Genomic DNA, 20,564 nt, shown 5'->3' with positions numbered 1-20,564 from the left:
CATATGATCAATATGGTTTGGGGAATGTTATATATAGAAAGGAGACATATTATTATAGGTAGATAAAGTATTCTCATAAATGTCATTTCAATTCCTGAAAAAGAATTTGTCCTAAATTAACAATCCATTTCCCACATCTGGTATCGGATAAACACAGTAAGCTAATATATAGAAATAGTGGAGCCCAATATTGCTGGCTAGCCTGCTACTGCATAATTAGAGCCTCTGGCAGTAAAGAAAATGGGAAGTGATTTGCTGACTACCTATAGTTTGCTCAAATCTATCTTTGGATTTAATAGAGCAATCTATAATTTTTTATAACCCCTATTGATTAGAGAATCGTCAGGGTGCATCCAGCGAGACAACAATGCGCGTTTCGCTGTGTGTGCTTATTTAACGGAAAGGCATTGCTAACTGATGACATTCAGTATGATTACAGATGCAGGCAGTGCTGACTGATGACATTCAGTAGGATTACAGATGCAGGCAGTCCTGACTGATGACATTCAGTAGGATTACAGATGCAGGCATTGTTAGCTGATGACATTCAGCATGATTACGGAGGCAGGCAGCACTAACTCATGACATTCAGCATGATTACGGAGGCAGGCAGCACTAACTCATGACATTCAGCATGATTACGGAGGCAGGCAGCACTAACTCATGACATTCAGCATGATTACAGAGACAGACTGTGCTGACTGATGACATTCAGCATGATTTCAATGCTAACTCATGACATTCAGCATGGTTACAGAGGCAAGCAGCACAAACTGATGGCACTCAGCATGATTACAGAGGCAGGCATTGCTAGCTGATGACATTCAGCATGATTACGGATGCAGACAGTGCTGACTGATGACATTTAGCATGATTACAGAGGCAAGCAGTACGGACTGATGGAATTCAGCATGATTACAGAGGTAGGCAGTGCTGACTGATGACATTTAGCATGATTACAGATGCAGACAGTGCTGACTGATGACATTTAGCATGATTACAGATGCAGGCAGTGCTGACTGATGACATTCAGCATGATTACAGATGCAGGCAGTGCTGACTGATGACATTCAGCATGATTACAGATGCAGGCAGTGCTGACTGATGACATTTAGCATGATTACAGACGCAGGCAGTGCTGACTGATAACATTCAGCATGATTAAAGATGCAGGCAGTGCTGACTGATGACATTCAGCATGATTACAGATGCAGGCAGTGCTGACTGATGACATTCAGCATGATTACAGATGCAGGCAGTGCTGACTGATGACATTCAGCATGATTACAGATGCAGGCAGTGCTGACTGATGACATTTAGCATGATTACAGACGCAGGCAGTGCTGACTGATGACATTTAGCATGATTACAGACGCAGGCAGTGCTGACTGATGACATTCAGCATGATTACAGATGCAGGCAGTGCTGACTGATGACATTCAGCATGATTACAGATGCAGGCAGTGCTGACTGATGACATTCAGCATGATTACAGAGGTAGGCAGTGCTGACTGATGACATTTAGCATGATTACGGAGGCAGACAGTGCTGACTGATGACATTCAGCATGATTACAGATGCAGGCAGTGCTGACTGATGACATTCAGTATGATTACAGACGCAGGCATTGCTAGCTGATGACATTCAGAATGATTACCGAGACAGACAGTGCTGACTAATGGCATCCAGAATGATTACAGAGGCATGCAGGGCTGATGGCATTCAGCATAATTACAGAGGCAAGAAGTGCTGAATGAAATAATTCTGCATTACTGGGAAGGCAGCCCATCAGTACTGATTGATGGACCGCATGCCTTTTTCTGCTGCTTGCTTATATACCAATAATGAAGAAGGTCAGACAATAAGAAAGACATTGGATCAGTGAGCACATGGAGGCTGAGATATTAGCCCCTTTAATGGGCTTGTGCAGAGTTGGACAGTTGGATTATATTTGCATAAAAAAGATTTTCTGTAATTCACATACACATATAAAAGACTTACTCTACCATCCATTTGGTTGAATCTTGTATTTATGACTCTAAGGTGCCAATTCAATTCAGTGGCGTTATTCAAGGAATAACGCGACCTACGGTAATAGTACGCAGTATTACTGTTGCTTCAGTAATAGTGTGCAGTATTACCGTTGCTACGGTAATAGTGTGTAGTATTGCCATTATTACGGTAAATTTAACTCTGATTTTTGCTCGCAGCTCTCGGGCCCGCAAGCAAACATCCAGGTTAAAATTACCATATTAATGGTAATACTATTAGCACCGCGTTATTCCTAAACAAACGTGGACAAATTGAATCGGCCCCTTGGAGAGGTGGAATGAGGGTGTGAACAGGGTGGGCAAGCGCAGGCCAAGTACAGTAAGGATGTGTTCATGTAAATGCTACCGTGGTAGACATGGACACAGAAAAATATGCACCTATGAGAAGGCGTATCTCCTGTGGGTACTCGGGTACTGGTGCGAAATACGCACTGAAGATTATCGGCAGCCATTTCTGATTGGTTCATTATGCCTGGACCCCTCCCACTAATAGTAAATAAAGCATATATTATATTAAGCTACATCTATCTATTTACATTACCTAATTGATATTTGTATTCTGCAAGAAATAATATTCTCAATTTATTTTTGAAGGGGAAAACAACGGATGTTTGTGTTTAATTGAATTTAATTTGTACTTTTGTTTGTATGTATGTCTGTATTTAATTGTATTTTACATGGTAAATGCTACTTTTGCATTAATAACACTGTCCAGACACTATTCTCATACGTATAGGACATTTCATTACAGTATTTTATTGTGTAAGCATGCGAGCAGGGTTTTCTTACCTCTGTCTGTATGTATTACCCAGTATTGTCTTATTAATATTTGTTCCCAATTGTAAAGCGCTACGGAATTTGCTGGCACTATATAAATAAATGTTGATGATGATAAGGATAGTGTGACTTTAGCGTTTACTAGTAACATTGTCAAGTTGTCCTTGAGACCGACCCGAATTTCGGGAGTCTCCCGGAATGTCCGGGAGACTCCCGAAATTCGGCAAGTATGAGTTATGCATAACCATCATAATGTCTTTGTCTGAACACTCAATCGGTGAAAAACACACCTTACGTGCACTAGGCTTTCAAAATGTATCACATTTGAGATACATTTTTTTTTCACATTGAGACAATGGTCTTTGAGACAGCTTTCATTCGGTTTTGAAAAGCAGATGTGTGACATTGTTTTTTAATGTTTTACACTAGATGGGGAAAAAGAAACACTTTAGGCCAATAAAACACTGTATTTTGTCATATGAAAGTCCCACTTATATTCCCACAGTTACCAGAATTTTTTTTTTTTTTTGAAGTTTGATGAAATTTCCACTGTGAAGGGGCAAGACCAGGGGGTAAATGTATTAAGCTCCGGGTTCTTTGCCTTGTAAAGGGAAACTTCCCTTTACAAGGCAGCGCCGCTTTAAATTTAAGCGCTGGAGACGCCGAACTCACGGGTGTTGAAGAACCCGGAGCTTAATACATTTACCCCCTGGTCTAACTGGAAGGAGAGGACTGAGAACCTCGCTCTTCATTTTCTATGTCTAGCACACTGAAAGGAGAAAAGAAAAATGCAAAAGAGAACCCTCTTCTCTGTGCAATAAGCACTTAGCACTTCCTATGCTGTGAGACTGAATATGCAACAGAAAAAGGCAAGTTCATGTGCTAGAAAAAGGTTTGGTTACCATAAGTACACATCTTTTTGCAATAGATGGGCATCCACAATTTGATCAAAAGATGTTATACTGCATAGCAATGCCGCAATATTTATTATACATGTTTTATGCCAACCATATCTTTTGTGCCTAAAGTGTGCTTGTGCACTTAGGATTTTATGCTATACATCCAGTTACAGTAATGCGTCACCTTTCCATACATTTAATGAACTAGGATGTGCAGATTAAAACTCTCTGGGCCCGATTCATCAATGCTCACATACTGAGCGCAACAAGCATTTGTTTTAAAATGCATGTAAATCGGCTCTGCGTACGTGCGCTGATGAATATGAATCTGAGACTGTCATCACTAGTCATCAGGACTTAGACTAGCCCTGTAGCTGGAGAAAGAGATACAGCAGAAAAACAAGTAACTTTGCGATGCCCAGAGCTTGATTTGGACGTGGCTGCGTGTGCATGAGATTGGCGCGTCCTAACTGTAAATGGACTCCGGTAGAACACTCCTTTCCCGCCCTGTTCATAGGCTGATGGTAGGTGTCCTTTGCATACGAAGACGGAGCAGACTGGGCTGCGTTCACTGATGTATGGCCTGGTTCTGGGCATGCGCAGAGTGGTTTTGCGTCTGATACGTTCACACCCGGCTGATTCGTGCCTTGATGAATAAAGCTGTCTGTTTCTTTCCAGGTACACAATTGTTCATTTAGCTAACAGCACTGCAGTAGATCCGCAATAAGGACATTTAGAGATTTATGTCTGCTAGGGCAACACGTCTCACAACAACCCCATTGCACCCAAACCACACTCCTTTATACAAGGTTGATTTCCTTTTTCCCCATAGGCCGCTCCGCTTATGGTCTTCAAAAACTGGGACAGTTGGGAGGTATGTGATGACTTAATATCTAGTAATAGGTCACTCAAACAAGCTTACCATAGTCTGGATGGAAGATTTGTCTGATCAGCACAAGGAACCACTCTTTAGTCAGACCACCCATGTCAAGTCCAGCTTCACCTATGAAGGTGACCTTCAACTTTTTCTTCAGGTCAGATCGTTTTCTTGTAAGCTGGGAAAAACAGAGTATCGTTTAATGGGATTTACATACCAGTGGATAGTTTAATCAAAAGAAAGCTTTTACAGACACCATTTCATCACGTTAATTGGTTGCCAAAAATGTGGCCTGAGTAAAATAGATAAAAGGTCCGGCTCAATAAAAGTTTGACTTTGACCCAAAGTCAAATTACAAGTTGCATGTCTAGCTAACTAGATAAACTGTACGTGTTGCTACTGAGAGCTGGCACACTATCAATGTCCATTTGTTTAAACAAAGGTCTTGCCGGTAACCCAATATTATTTTATGAAATGTTAGACTATTATGTGTGTACGCTCCGCTGGTACAGAGATACCTGCTGGAAATGATGTTACACCAAGCTCATCTGTAATTAAAGTGGACAGGTCACCTACACACAGTATAGAGCCATTTTGCGTGTTGAACCAATGTTCAGCCTGTCAATTTACATGGAACTAGTGACATCACTGACGCATGGTGTGATTCATACTTCAGTGGTGTCATTATTACTAGGGAATTGATAAGCTGAATATTGGTTTTGCCCATAATCTGCTACAAAAAAGCCATTTTTGTCTTGTAAAATCTACCGTAAATAGGTTATAAACATTTTGTACATTAACAGGTTTTATTACAATATGTTTTAAGAAAAGAGAAAACAGACTGCATACAGATACCTTTATAAAGTCTTATACACTGTCTTAGGGTTGGCACTACCATTAGGCGAACCAAGGCGTTAATGATTAGGGGGCAGAGCCGTCTTTCCGACTGGGCACGATGGGCAGGTGCCCGGGGTCCAGCGGACAAGGGGGCCCGAGGCAGGACTCCTATCAAAAACAACTTGCCTTTTGCGGTCACCTGACCGTTCAGTTCAGGTGGCGATCCAGCTCCCTCCCTCCGGCTTCCGCGCTGCGCTCGCAGTGAATGTTCAGTGTGATGCCATCATGCCCGACATTCACTGCAAGCACAGCACGAAGGAGCCAGAACAGCACTGTTTTGCCCGGGGGCCCATAATGTTGTTAAGATGGCCATGTTAGGGGGCACGTAAAACACTGAATGACTGACATAATGTCACTCATCCAGTATTCTTTAATCCTCCTATGGCGCCCCCACACTGAGCATGGGCACTGACAAAAAGGAGAAGCAGCCAGAAGCTTCTTACATGTGAAGCTGCTGGCTGCTGCTCTGCTATGTCAGTGTTTCATTGAGAGAAAATAACTACGTTTGAAAATCACACGGACAGAAGACCCGTGAAGGCTTTTGAGGACTGATATTTCTTCATTGCGCATGCCCAGTAAGTTCCTCCTGTGGAACATCACTACTGGCCATGCACAGTGCCTATGGCCATCATAAAGTTGGGCAGTTTTGTTGCGGATTCCCCCGGAGTGGTTTCAATCAATGGACAGGACGGCAGTTAGAATTAGAAGCCACTGTAAGCCAATTGCTGCTGCTGCTTTACTAAGCCCTGTCCCTGGCAGTGATCTGAAGACACTAGCTGCTCCTATGCAGAATGGAGGCAGACATTTTGTGGTTGAACTTAATGTCATGAGAATCAATGTACTAGGAATCCATATCTCATGTATATTGGTTATTTAGTGTCTCAGTGAGGTCACTGGCATCACTGGTAGTAAATTTATAAGCTGCAAAATGATAATATATCAGCCCAAATGTAACTAGACTTTGTGCAGGTAACAGAAGCACTTTAAGTACTTTGCAGCAGAATGGCTCGAAGTTGTCCCATTTTATAATATCATTATCTAATGTCCATTTAATAATGTGAATTTATCAGCCAAGTATAAGTTTGGACAAAAAAAATAAACCATATCTTTTACCTCATCAAGTGAATCACTAACCAGCTGCTGCCGCCTCACTTTGATATTCAGAAACAACATATTCATATCTGGCTTCTGCCGCCGAGACACTTTATCCACAAGGCTTTGCTACAAAAATAAAAGAATATAACTGCACAGCCAGATTCAAAAAGTGCATTATTTTAGGAGCTCGAACATAATTAAAATCTGCATAGACTTAATTTAATAAGGTTTGTCTGAACCAACATTAACTTGGAACCACTTGGATCCTAGTTTAACTTTAAATGATGAAACCCAGGGTTAAATGAAGTCAGCTCACACATCAACAGATGGAATTTGTAATGTGTACAGTATGGATTCATTTCTTGTGTAAGCCTGTGTCTTGCATCATAGCTGATGTTTACAAGTGTTGTGAGGCTTAATACTATCTCAACAGATTAGATTTTCAGTCACATGTTGCTAAAACTATAAGGAACTGGGTCATGAAGGAGCATAAATGCAGATATGTCCGTATTTTGCGTATATATTGCACTGCGCATGCCCAGAACTGCAGCATACACCAGTGACCGTAGCAATGTCAAATTTATCTTCGAGCACAAAATACACCCCCTAGTACAGTCTTCGGTTTCTGGGGCACAACGGGGAGGGGACTGGGCATATGCACACAGTCAATATACAGTAAGGGCGCACAAAGCAGCGCCCGATTCATAGCTTTGGGCATCTCAAATGTATGTGAATTTCCGTTGCATCACTTGCACCAGCTACATGTCTGGTGTAAGTGCCAATTATTAGTTGGCACTTACACCAGACCTGACAGCTGTGGGTGCATGCTAGAACATGCATTTGCAATCAGGAGCAACTGTAGACATTCCTAACATACTAATAAAAATATTTTATTGGAAAGAAAAAGGTATTTTTGTATTTTTTAATGTTTGGTCGTTAAATGACTATATTATTAACAGATAATTATATGACAATAACTTAAGCAGAAAGTTTATTATAAATGTAAGTGGGCTTATCCTGTAATAGTTAACCTAAAGTAGTGCTAGGAAAACGTTTTTAGTGGGGTTCATTCTACTGTAACAATTTGTACAGCATAATGCACCTGGCTAAGTGGTTAGCACCTCTGCCTCACAGTACTGGGGTCATGAGTTCGATTCTGTGTAGAGTTTGTATGCTCTCCCTTTGTTTGCGTGGGTTTCCTTTGGGTGCTCCGGATTCCTCCCACACTCCAAAAAAATACTAGTAGGTTAATTGGCAGCTATCAAAATTTACCTTAGTCTCTCTCGGTCTGGGTGTCTGTGTGAATTTCGACTGTAAGCTCCTATGGGGCAGGGACTGATGTGAGTGTGTTCTCTGTACAGTGCTGTGGAATTAGTGGCGCTATATAAATAGCTGCTGCTTGTGATGATGATGATGTCCAGCTCCCAAAGTAATATTTTTTATTTGGATAACCACTGGGTTGTTTGAAGCTGGGTTCTGTACAAGTTAAAACCTATAGGTGGCCCTACAAAGGGTTTTAGGGCTCTCATTGTCACAGAAAATATATTTAGTGGGCTATTGGCTTCTGATTTACCATCTCTAGATCTTGGTCCCTAGCCATAAAGCAATGTGAGTGTGTTGGTGTCCCCATTTACTGCAGACTAGTATTTGTGTACATTCTAATGTCCAGATCAATTCATGAAGTTCACTGCTGTATTAGCTAGCCTGTGCATTCTGTACAGCCTATAAGCAAACTTGGGGGGTTGTGTCTGTCCCTCCTACTGATGTCATGCCCTGAAGAGGTTGTATTGTGATCAGTTGAATAAGACTGGATGGAGAGAATGAGAATATGGGACACTGAACAAAAAAATGTCTCTGCAAACTCTATCTGTATAGAAATGAGAGAAATTCTTGCAACAGGAAATAATTATACATTAAGAAGTGCTTCAAAGCAGAAAAAGACACATTTTAAAAAAATGTTTTGGATGTAAGATCATCAGACATGTTTCTAGCACTGCTTTATAGCCATGAAGTGAGGTTAGAGGCACAGGGGATAGCAAGATAATGGATTAGAGATTAACTGAATCTCAATATATAAGAAAATAATGTTTATGTGCATTTACATTGCTGCTTCCAAACTTCACAATCCGTGCACTGACTGGCAGGAAGGTCAATGCACCTCCAACTCCTTTCGAAAAACATGTTTGACTATTAGCAAGATTGTGCTGAAAGGATGGTAAGTATAACTGTTATAAATACAGCGAGATGTATTTTTCTCACAAACAGTATTATCATAAAAGTCTGCAATAAAATGAGATACAACATTTGCACAAATGAGGTTGAATTTTTTTAGTGCACTTACAGTTCTATACACATTTGTATTACAAATTGTCTGTGCCTGACTGACCTTACAATGTAACTGTGGTGACCCAGAGGAAGGGTCCAGCCGTACACATGGTGGGCCGCAATGCTGAGATCAGGTCATTCAGCAGTCAGGACCACGTGTGCAGTTGGTCCATGAGCACATGCAGACTGCAGAGTCCCATTTACAAGTTTTAAAATGTAAATAAATCCGGCTTACCCGTGCAATACTGATCATCTGCTGCTCGGAGTCTCTCTGAATGATGACTTTTTTTGCCGCAATGGAGATGACAAATGGAAACTGACAGAATGAAAATCTAAAAATAAATAAGTATATAGTTAGCCAATTAATACAGGAGAGTTTTCACTCCTTTATAATCTGACCACTTTTTGTGACACGTCACATATATTCTGCATCATATTATCACATTATTGTTATGGCACAGGGTGGTTTAACATGGTACCAGAAAGGTGCTAGAAAAATGGTGGTTGGGAGACAAGAAACACATTTTTAGCTCTTTAGTTATTCCATTTTTAATATAATGATTTAGTGAATAATTTCACTATTACCAGTGATCTTTTGCTGCTATGCTGCATGTCTTCTCTGCCCTAATATATGGGAAGGAAGTCACAGTAATGTAATCGTGGTTAGCAAAAATGGCATTTAGACTGAAGCAGTGTCCTAGCAATCAGTCCCAAGTCAAGCAGTTCCCAGGCACACCAAGTGTTGTTTAAGAACCTGCAAAAATGTGAATCTGCAGCACCAATGTTGTTTTGTGACATGATGCCCTTTTTTTTGCTGTTGCACCTATTTCTATAGAAAGAGAATGGATTGGTTCATCAAGAGGTTGGCTAGGGTGCAGACGTTTGCCCCTTTTGATGAGAGAAGCTGAGTGGATTGGGCTCTCTCATTTAAATGCAAGGTAGGCACAGAAATGCATTTCATGTTGCGCCTCTTTTGTGTAAAAATTAGATTTGCGCATTTCAAGGAGCTTTCCTGGATTAGCAGGTGGCTACAGAGCCCCTTTTACCAATAAAATTACCTACCTTTTACATGCCCTTGGAGGTGCGGGTAATTGGTTATACTTTCAGTGAGAAGACTTCTTCACCATCCAAGTGCATTTCATGTAAATAACAGCTTTTAGAGGTACAATTCTACCATAGGAATAAAGCAAATGAAACTACAAATTTAAGACCTAAATTGAATACAGATCCAATGGCTTTCACACCCATGACTGATTTAAGGCATTAATGAAGATCAAGTTAGCAGTATTGTAGGGGAGAAAAATGAAAACTTGGAATTAAAGAAGGAGGTGCGGGGGGCATGGCTTGGCGGCCATCACGAGTGGACGCATGGTACAGGAACGCTCTGTATTTCCATCGATTTTCGGAGCTCCCTAGGAACAACATTAAAATCCAGGTCATACCTTAATCGGTGACTAACGCTGACATACAGGACTATGCCGTATCTCTGTTTCGGGAACTATTGTCCTCTGCGGATAACAGGGTTTTACTCATCGATTGTATTCATCGTTTATCATGTCCGTGGTCATTAAAACTTGCTCACCAGTGGGATGCTTTGCTCCCCTCTCGCTGATCAGCAACATAATTAATCTGTTGTTTCCACATATTGAGACAAAGGGCTAGATTTACTAAGATGCGGGTTTGCCTATAGCAACCAATCGGATTCTAGCTTTCATTTTGTAGAAGGTACTAAATAAATGAAAGCTAGAATCTGATTGGTTGCTATAGGCAGCATCTCCACTTTTTCAAACCCGCAGCTTAGTAAATCTAGCCCAAACTGTTCAGTTTATTATTTTCTTTGATACACTCACGAGATGTTTGGTCATTTGATTTTTTGATGAGGGTCTCGGGATACCCTTGTACTGTAGTTATTTTGCTTTGCCTCATTTCTTTGTTCAGTGTGTTGTCTGGATGGAGCCCTACTCCTCCACCGCCGCCGACATAAATATTTTGCCACATTCCTCCCTCTGTGGTAAAAATGCTCTAGCCCCGTGTTTCGGGCTAGCTTTGTTTTTCCCATTTTTCCTGTCTTTCGGTATCCCCGCTAGCCTCCACCATATTACTCTAGAGGAGAATTCTACGGCTACACAACCTGGGGGTATTACTACTGCCCCTAAACATAGGGCCGATTTTATTGCATTATAGGAAACACACATTTCCTCTCCCCCTCCCCCATTTCGTTACTCTAGATTCCCTATCTTCTATACTACTAACAGCCCATTTAAACGTGATAGAACTGGGTAGGTATCCTACTTAGTGGCCCATACGAAAATAGAGGATAAAAATGGCAGGATCTTGTGGGGGTATGGTCTTGGATGAGAAGGAAGTAACTATATTATCTCTTTACACCCCTAATTCTCTGCAAATCCCTTTCCTTAAACTACTGTGCGAGGAAATTCTCAAGGTGAAAAAAGGCCATCTTGTTATTTTGGGCAATTCCAATCTAACTCTAGACCACAAACTTGATAAATCCCATGTTTCATACCTGGATGCTCAAATATCCAACCTAGGTCACTCACTCGTGTTTCGCAAATTGATAGCAGAACATGACTTATATGATGTGTGGTGAGTCAATTTCCCGGGTGCCAGAGAATACACCTATTACTCTACAGTCCACAAGTCCTACTCGAGAATAGATTTCATATTGCCTGACAAGTGGACTTTCCACTGACTTATCTTCTCTCCTCTTTGGAAACTAAATTGTCTCTTTCCAAAGCTCTGACACTTTATTCCCAAACCAATTGCCCGAAGGACACCTTTATTTACACATACTGATGTGCTCTGAAGGCTGTCGTTAGGGGTAAGGCCATTCAAATTGGTTCCAGACTGAAAAACAATACCTTCAAATATAAAAATACTTTGAATCTCAATTAGCTTAATTGGAACTTCAAAATCAGAGACGGCCTTCCAGGTTCCTTCAAATGCAGTTGAATGATATTAAAAAGTGGCTAAATGATCTGTTCCTCACTCGCATGAAAACTGCTCTAACTAGACGATTTCAGAACTTTTATTCCACAGGCAACAGATTTAGCAGACTATTACCCTGCAATCTTAGGGGTAGGCAGCCCAGAACAGGATAAAAATGCTCCATGACCCCCAGGGCAATAAGCCTTACAATCATGCATGTTATGTCAACCTTTTCACACAATATTATGCCAGCATCTATAACTTACAGGATGATAGGGACGCTCCCTAGCTCACAGCGGACTCTACTGCCGCATTTCTCTACCATTAACACTTCCCATCCCTGGATGGTGAGAGTATATCATCTCTTAATCTCCTCAGCGTGAAATAGAGAAGGTTATCAAATGACTCCCAGAAGACAAGGCCCCTGGCCCGGATGATTAGATGAATACTTTCTATGGCACTTTTCAGGATGAATTGGGTCCAATTTTAACTAAATTTTACTATAGTGTTATGAACAGGGATAGCTTCCCATGGGAAATGTTAGAAGCCCAAATCATCACAATTCCCAAAAGTGGCAAAGACCACTCTGATTGCCAGAATTACAGGGCCATCGCCTTACTTAATACTGACATAAAAATCTTTGCCAAACTAATTACGAATCATTGAAATCCACTTCTTATAAAATTAATCCATCCGGACCAGGTAGACTTAATACCAGGTCACTAGGCATCCAATAACACTCGCCACATCTTTAATGTTTGATTTTCTTGCTGGGACTCGGGAAGAGCTTATTCTGCTCTCATTAGATGCAGAAAAAAGCCTTTGACAGGCTCCAATGGCGCTATATGCAGCCTAGTCAAATTTGGTTTACAAGGTGAGACTCTATGTTGGCCTTGTGTCAGGGACCCTCTGCTATGGTTTTCAACAACAGGTTTTTCTCTACACTATTCCCTATGTCTAATGGTACCTGACAGGTCTGCCCCCTTTCCCCTCTCATGTTTGCTTTAGGCAGAGCCGTAACTAGGCAGGTGCGGGCGGTGCCATCGCCCAGGGCGCAAGCCCAAGGGGGCGCAGCAGCCGCCCGCTACCTGTCTCTATGCCCTGGCTCAATACTGTACACATCGCCCTACTTGAACTTTCAGCCAGCTTCCCCCACATCGGCATCAGAACCATTGGAACGCATATGCGTTCCACTGGCAGGAAGTTCGGCATTTGGAACGCAAACTTGCGTTCCAAATGCCGAACTTCCTGCCCGTGGAACGCATATGCGTTCCAATGGGACATTACCTGATTCAGCGGTCCAAAGGTGGTTCCAATTTGCTGCTGGTGTAACTTCACTGGAGAGGCGCCAGCCGGCTCTGTACTCTCCTGCATGCTCCTTCACTTACAGCTGCTTCTAGACTGTTGCGCATGCGCACCCCTCCGTCCTTATGGATATTGGTGAAAAAGTTTCCAGTCTCCATGTCAGCATGAATAAATCATTCCCGGACATATTATTCAATTGAGGTACTATTTTTTGGACTGTGTTTTTTCATCATTTTTACATCTTTTCAAATGTTATTTTGTATATTTGTCTGCAGACATATATTTTATATATTTTTTTTATCATAGGGTATGTGTTTATTTATATATTATATTGGTATTTAGTCCTTTGTAATATTTTGTTTCATCGCTCTCTCATTCACTCATTAGATATAAATCTGTTTAGCCTTATCCCTCTTTACCTAGCATTCTTTCTTTTGAGTGTCGGGGAGTATATTTTGTTATAATTTCTATTCACTTAGAGAGGATTAGGTCTTTCCTCTCAATCTCCCCACAGTTTTGTCAGCCTTCATAGATACATACGGAGAGCACTGGTATTCTCCATTTTCTTTTATATATAGTATAATAGTCAGAAAGTCATAATATATATATATATATATATATATATATATATATATATATATATATATATATATATATATATATATGAGCGAGAGAGATGGCTATATGTATATAGATATATATATCATGCATTTGCAAAGATGTGTAACAGAATTCTCTCAGTAAAGTGCTAGCCACACCTCCACATTAGGTTAGCCACACCCACTTGTCAAATGTCACTCCCACTTCAATGGGGGGCGCCGGTGCCCTGTCTCGCCCAGGGCACTAAAACGTCTAGTTACGGCACTGGCTTTAGGTATAGAGCCCTTACAGTTAGAGTATCATCTAGTTATCCTCATATCTCCCTCAATTCTGTTCCACACAAACTGTGTCTGGTTGCAGATGTGTTTTTGTTTGTCACCCGCTCAGAGACCTTATTGTTGGCCTTGCAAGAAATCTTGGACCACTATAGTGCTGTCTCCTACAACAAACTGATATTAATAGGGAGCACCACCAAATCAGAGGCGCTCCCTATTAACATCCCCCAATTCTCCCTGTCAGGACTCCATGCCTTATTTGGGTTTCCACATACCCTCCACCCTTCATCATCATCATCATCATTTATTTATATAGCACCAACATATTCCGTAGCGCTTTACAATTGGGGACAAACATAATTAACAAACTGGGTAAAACAGACAAAGAGCTGAGAAGGCCCTGCTTGCAAGCTTATAATCTATAAGGACAATGGGAGTATGACACATGAGGCTAAGGCTAAGTCTACATTTTGCATTTCAGCCCAGCCAGGCTATAGAGGTAACTCATAAGGTAAATGATCCTGTCACACAACAATGTTGGTCAGGGAGTAGTTGTCTTGTGTGAAATTGTGTAACGGGTGGTAATAGGGTAAGGTAGTGAGGTTAAGAGGGTGGTAGAGGAATATTATAAGCTTGTCTGAAGAGGTGGGTTTTCAGAGAACGCTTGAAAGTTTGTAGACCAGAGGAGAGTCTAATTGTGCGAGGGAGAGAATTCCATAGAGTGGGTGCAGCCCGAAAAAAGTCCTGTAACCGGGAATGGGAGGATGTAATGAGGGTGGATGAGAGACGCATATCTTGTGCAGAACGGAGTTGCCGAGTTGGAAGATATTTTGAGACAAGAGAGGAGATGTATGTTGGTGCAGCTTTGTTGATGGCCTTGTAGGTTAGTAGAAGAATTTTATATTGGATTCGGCAGAAAACAGGCAGCCAGTGTAGAGACATACAGAGTGATTCAACAGAGGAATAACGATTTGCAAGGAAAATCAATCTTGCAGCAGTGTGCAAAATAGATTGTAAGGTTTTGAGTCTGTTTTGGGGTGACCAGTAAGGAGGGAATTGCAATAGTCAATGCGGGAGATGATAAGTGCATGAATTAAGGTTTTAGCAGTGTCTTACGTGAGATATGTGCGAATTCTGGAAATGTTCTTTAGATGTATATAACATCATTTAGATATAGAGTCAATGTGGGGAACAAAGGATAGGTGTGAGTCAAGGATTACACCTAGGCAGCGAGCTTGTCGGGTGGGATTTATGGTCATGTTATCAACAGAGATAGAAATGTCAGGTATGCTCTTGTTGGTGGGTGGGAATATTATTAACTCTGTTTTAGACAGATTAAGTTTGAGTTGGCGAGAAGACATCCAGGATGATATGGCAGAAAGACAGTCAGTTACACGGGACAACACAGATGTCGAAAGATCAGGAGAGGATAGATAAATTTGGGTATCATCCGCATAGAGATGATACTGAAATCCAAAGGAACTTATTAGATTTCCAAGAGAAGCAGTATAGATAGAGAACAGCAGAGGACCTAGCACTGAGCCTTGCGGTACTCCAACTGATAAAGGAAGCGGAGCAGAGGTGGCCCCAGAGAAATTAACAGTGAAAGAGCGATTAGAAAGGTAGAATGAGAACAGTGTCTTGAAAACTTAGGGATTGCAGCATTTGTATGAGAAGAGAGTGGTCAACGGTGTCAAATGCAGCTGAGAGATCCAGGAGAATTAAGATAGAGTAATGGCCTTTAGTTTTAGCAGTGATCAGATCATTGACAACCTTAGTCAACTCAGTCTCTGTGGAGTGTTGAGAATGAAAGCCAGACTAAGGAGGATCTAACAGGCTGTTTGTGGAAAGGAAGCGTGTGAGGCGAGTGTAGTCAAGTCTCTCTAGAAGCTTGGAGGGGCATGGTAGCTGAGAGATGGGAAGGTAATTTGAGAGAGAGTTTGGGTCAGAATCTTGTTTTTTTAGAATAGGAGTAATCACTGCGTGCTTGTATAGTGATGGAAAGATGCCAGTAGAGAGCGAGAGATTACAGATTTTAGTTAAATGAGCACAGGAGACAGGGATCTACCAATTTGTGAGGGAATAGGACAGGAGGTAGAGTAGGAAGATAAGAAGAGAGTAGAAATTACCTCTTCATTTGTGGGGTCAAATGAAGAGAAGGTGTCAGAGGGTAGTGGGAAGGAATTGAGCTGATTGCTTGTCGAGGAAGAGGACACCATTTCTAGTCTGATCTTATCAATCTTGTCCTTGAAGTAGGAAGCAAGATCCTGGGCACTGATAGTAGACGGGGGGCTCGGGTGGGAGGATTGAGAAGAGATTTAAATGTATTGAAAAGGCGTTTGGGGTTAGAAGCCTGAGCATAGATAAGAGATTGGAAGGCCACACCCTTACCAATATCTTTGAAGCAAACTTTGCCCTATTGCTTCTTCAACTCTCCACTTTGGGCAAGAATTTGATTAACTATGAGGTCTCCTGACTGGCCCGCATAGAGGCTTTTAAGATGATATTATTGTCTAAATTAATGTACATTTTCCGTACCATCCCATACATTATTCCCAAGAAGTATATAGACCGGTTTTACAATGCAATGGTTGCTTATGTTTGGAAACAGAGACGTCCTCTGTTTTGCCATTGGACATTTCCACCTTGCATGCAGGAGTTAACCCCCTTCCCTGATCATCACCTGCACCTGTTTCACTGCCTTATATACCCGCCCAAACATTGCTCCTGGCAGTTCATCAATCGTTTGCTGCTTCTGGTCTCTGTCAGTGCTCCTGTGAATTGTGCCTGTTGTTCTCCTGATTATCTGAATTTTGCACCCTTGTGTATGACCCAGACCCTGGCTTCTTTGTCTTTGCTCCTCTCTACTCCCTGGTATTGTTTGCGGATCTCTGGTTTCTGACCCTGGCTCGCCTGACTCTCCTTTTGCCTGATTCTCCTGTGCATCCTCCGATGCCTCCAGAAATCCAATATCTGCAGTCCACTGTCAAACTTGGAAAACCAGAGTGTCCAGCTTCCCAGCTTAAGCTGGCAATCCAGACATCATTGTAGCTGAACTCCATCTACTATACCTGGACACCACTATTATTATTATTATTATTATTATTAATATTATTATCGCAGATTTGTAAGGCGCCACAGTGCTCTGCAGCACCGTACAGTAGGGAAGACAAGGCCATACATAAAACAGGACATAGGTAAAACAAGAACAAACAAGGCATACAAAATGAATGGAGACATGAAAACGAAGGGTATGGAGGACCCTGCTCATTAGAGAGCTTACATTCTAAAGGGAAGAGTGCACAGCGGAACAAAGAAGAGCGAGTGTGGCTCAGAGTGGAGATTGGGATAGTTGTGAGGGAGCATTAGTGTGAATAGTGTTATCGAGGATAAGGTCACCTCCAAAAAAAAAGAGATGGGTTTTCAAAGAGCATCTAAAGATTTGAAGGCTATGGGAAAGTCTGATTGAGTGTGGTAGGGAATTCCATAAGTGGGGAGCAGCACGGTAGATCGGATAAGTCTTGTAGATGGGAGTGAGAGGTGGTTATGAGAGATGATAACTAGAGATAGCTATCTCCTGTTCCAGTGGCTAACCAAGTACTCCAGTCTCCCTATACATGCACTCCCTCTGTTATACCCTAATACCAGAATTACAAATCTTTAGTTACTGTTTGATCCAGTGTGCCTTTGTATTGTGACCTAATTCTGCCAAATACATTCTGGTTGCTCACCACCTGCTACTGTGAGCTGTTCACTCAATCACACAAGTGCCAGACTATTCTGTATTAACCCCTGCCTGTCTGACTCTGTCCAAGTTCTGCAATACATCTTACCAGCATTACCTGTTGTGCCTATGTACTTGTGAAAACTATATTAACATTGACTGCTTTTTGAGACTACCCGTGTGAACTGTGTTCAAAATAAAGACACTCCGTTTGCAGTAACTACCAATACTTTCTGTTGTATTCATACTGGGAGCCTTAACATTGGCCTACTCAATTGAAACTTTGTTGGCGTCAGTGCACCCTTCTGGCTGACACAGTGCATGTTTTCTGGACTTGTCCACTTATCCAACCGCTTTGGGGAGAAATATTTGACTCAATATCTACTGTGCTCTGAGAACCTTGCGCTCCTCTATATCTACCCAGTGTCTGTCCTAAAACACAATAGATATATCCTGGGATATATTTTGATAGCGGCTAGAGCTATGATAGCTCAAAATTGGAAGAGCCCCTCTCCTCCCACAATGTCAAAAATAATTTTGAAGATCCAATTTAGCTTTGATATGAAATAGATATAGATATGCCATACTCCTCTTCTGCCCCTATCATCAAATGGCTTAAATGGCATAAGTATATTACAGAAGGTGCAGACTTGGGCCAAAGAGCCTCTGGCTCCCCTCCTGACCCCTTAGCCCTTGACTTAATTGAATTCCCTTAACATTAAAATCAGCATTAAAGGTTTGTTGCCCATCACAACCTGACTAGGTGAATGGGATTTGGTTTAGTGTTGAGACCTGTAATTTGTATAACTTTCCTTCTGATATTTGTACTGTGTTTTCCCATTTGTGTACCTCTCCATTCCAACATTTCTGAACCCATGTTGTGTCCTCACCCTTATTTTCCCCCTGTTACTTTCTGTACCCAGTTAGATACCTTTGAAAAAGTTCAATAAAAATTACTGATGTTACAAGTAGGTGGTTGCCCCATAATGATAATAGGCAAATCTTTGAAGTGAAATTTTTATTTTTTCTGACATTGCAATGCCCTCAAATGACCCCAAAGCAGAAAGTGGGCGTGTACCTAGGTATGCATAAGCTGGGCAAAACGGAATATGCTGCAGTTGTGAACATATAGAAATAATAAGTTATCTATATTGATTATCAAGCATTCTTTGATTAGTTTCAAACTAATCGATGTGTCAAGCCTTTATTGACTTGCTCAATGTATTTTAATGTCCCTAGCCCTAGTTCATCAGTGCAATGGTGTTGAATTTACAGACTTCATAGTGGTGTCAACTGGTTGCATTTTTTTCCTCCAGCACTTTTGTTTAAACATCCTGTTATACTTAAATGAATGTATTTTGAGTAGAATGTGTCAAACTTACAAATTTCCTGTGAAACGTCTTTCTATAGCTAATTTTCTGCAGGGCAAAAAGCTCACCTGTCATACCACTGTTAAGTAGGGGTGCACACAGTGTAAATAATGGCTGCAGAGCTGTAGAAGCCTAGGAGAAATTTGAAAGGGGTTATGGGAAATATTTGTCAGTGTCAAAGTCATAATTGGGAAGATGTGCCTTTAATAATTGAGACATTACACCACCTTTCAAATTGCCCCTGGGAACTCCTAGCTCTCTGGCTGCTAAAAAACTGGCCTTAACACACAGCTGTAATAAATGGCAAAAAGGCTGTTTATATGTCTCTACAGAACATTTATTTCTTTATTGCTACAATGGTCATTAAGCAAAAACTCTATTTCCTTTAGCTGTTTTGCTAGCTAATACTTCAGTAATCGCATGAAAAGATGTTGTTGTGTAGTTGGTACATAGGCAAAAAGAAGAACATTTTCCATAAAAGGAAACAGTACAACTAGAAGCTTGTAATGTTGGCTGCTGTCCTGTATCAGCAAATTCTACATGACATTACACATTATTCTCTGAAAGGGCACATAATAATTTTCTTGCCTTCTTGTAATCAATGCTGCAAAAAAAAATTGCTTTTTCCTTGCTATCAAAATCATGAAAATGTGCATTTGACATTACCAAATAAAAACACATTACATTTTAGAGCTTATGTCTAGCAAGGCACACAGTTTGGTATGCACTGCCACCATGTGGCAATTGTAGTCTCCTGCATTTTTCTACATGGCTATCTCTAAAGGTACAAAATGCTTTGCTAAAAGTACAACAAAAACTACAAGAAATAATGGCAGCATTGACATACAGCTGTGTTTCATGGCTAATAATTAAAAACTGGCTAATGTAGATCCATGAAACTGACTTTTACTGGCTAATCTTAAGCATACTTACCTACTTTCTTCAGCTCTCTTCCGGGAGCCAGCCAGTGGAGGGGGGCGTGAGGGGGCGGGGCGGCCAAAATCGCGTCATTTCGGCCCCGCCCCCTGTGACGTCATGACGCAAATTGCGTCATTTGACAGCGGGGGGCGGGGCTAAACGCCGCGATTCATCGGGAATCGCGGCGTTTGGGATCTAATTCTGCCCACTTCACTAGGAAGTGGGCACTTCCTAGTGAAGTGGGCAGAATTCGGGAGATTGCCACACTCGCCCGGGAGTCCGGGAGACTCTCGCAAAATGCGGGAGTCTCCCGGACATTCCGGGAGAGTTGGCAAGTATGATCTTAAGATTAGTCAAGGTGATGCTAGAAATTGAGGTTTGAGATATATGATTTAGAGCAGTGATGAGCGACCTCATACCCTTCACAGGGGGTGCACAATACCCCTAATTTCAGTAATTAAAAAAAGAGCACGCCTGGTTTCTTGATAGCCTCTACAACCTAGAT

The 20,564-nt window shown here is 41.5% G+C and overlaps 1 protein-coding gene across 1 annotated transcript in view; it reads right to left on the bottom strand.

Annotated features, from left to right (window-relative positions):
- The window catches only part of HECTD2 (HECT domain E3 ubiquitin protein ligase 2), a 121,625-nt gene that overhangs the window by 17,210 nt on the left and 83,851 nt on the right, over positions 1–20,564 (bottom strand). Inside the window, exons 11-13 of the mRNA XM_075216428.1 lie at positions 9,157–9,253; positions 6,615–6,722; positions 4,650–4,782 (exon numbers count right to left, since the gene is read on the bottom strand). Of these exons, the coding sequence (XP_075072529.1) occupies positions 4,650–4,782; positions 6,615–6,722; positions 9,157–9,253 (338 nt within the window). The remainder of the gene's footprint in view (positions 1–4,649; positions 4,783–6,614; positions 6,723–9,156; positions 9,254–20,564) is intronic.

This window comes from Mixophyes fleayi, chromosome 6 (assembly GCF_038048845.1).
Source record: "Mixophyes fleayi isolate aMixFle1 chromosome 6, aMixFle1.hap1, whole genome shotgun sequence".
Classification (NCBI taxonomy): Eukaryota; Metazoa; Chordata; class Amphibia; order Anura; family Limnodynastidae; genus Mixophyes; species Mixophyes fleayi.
This window is presented reverse-complemented; position numbering and strand designations above follow the sequence as displayed.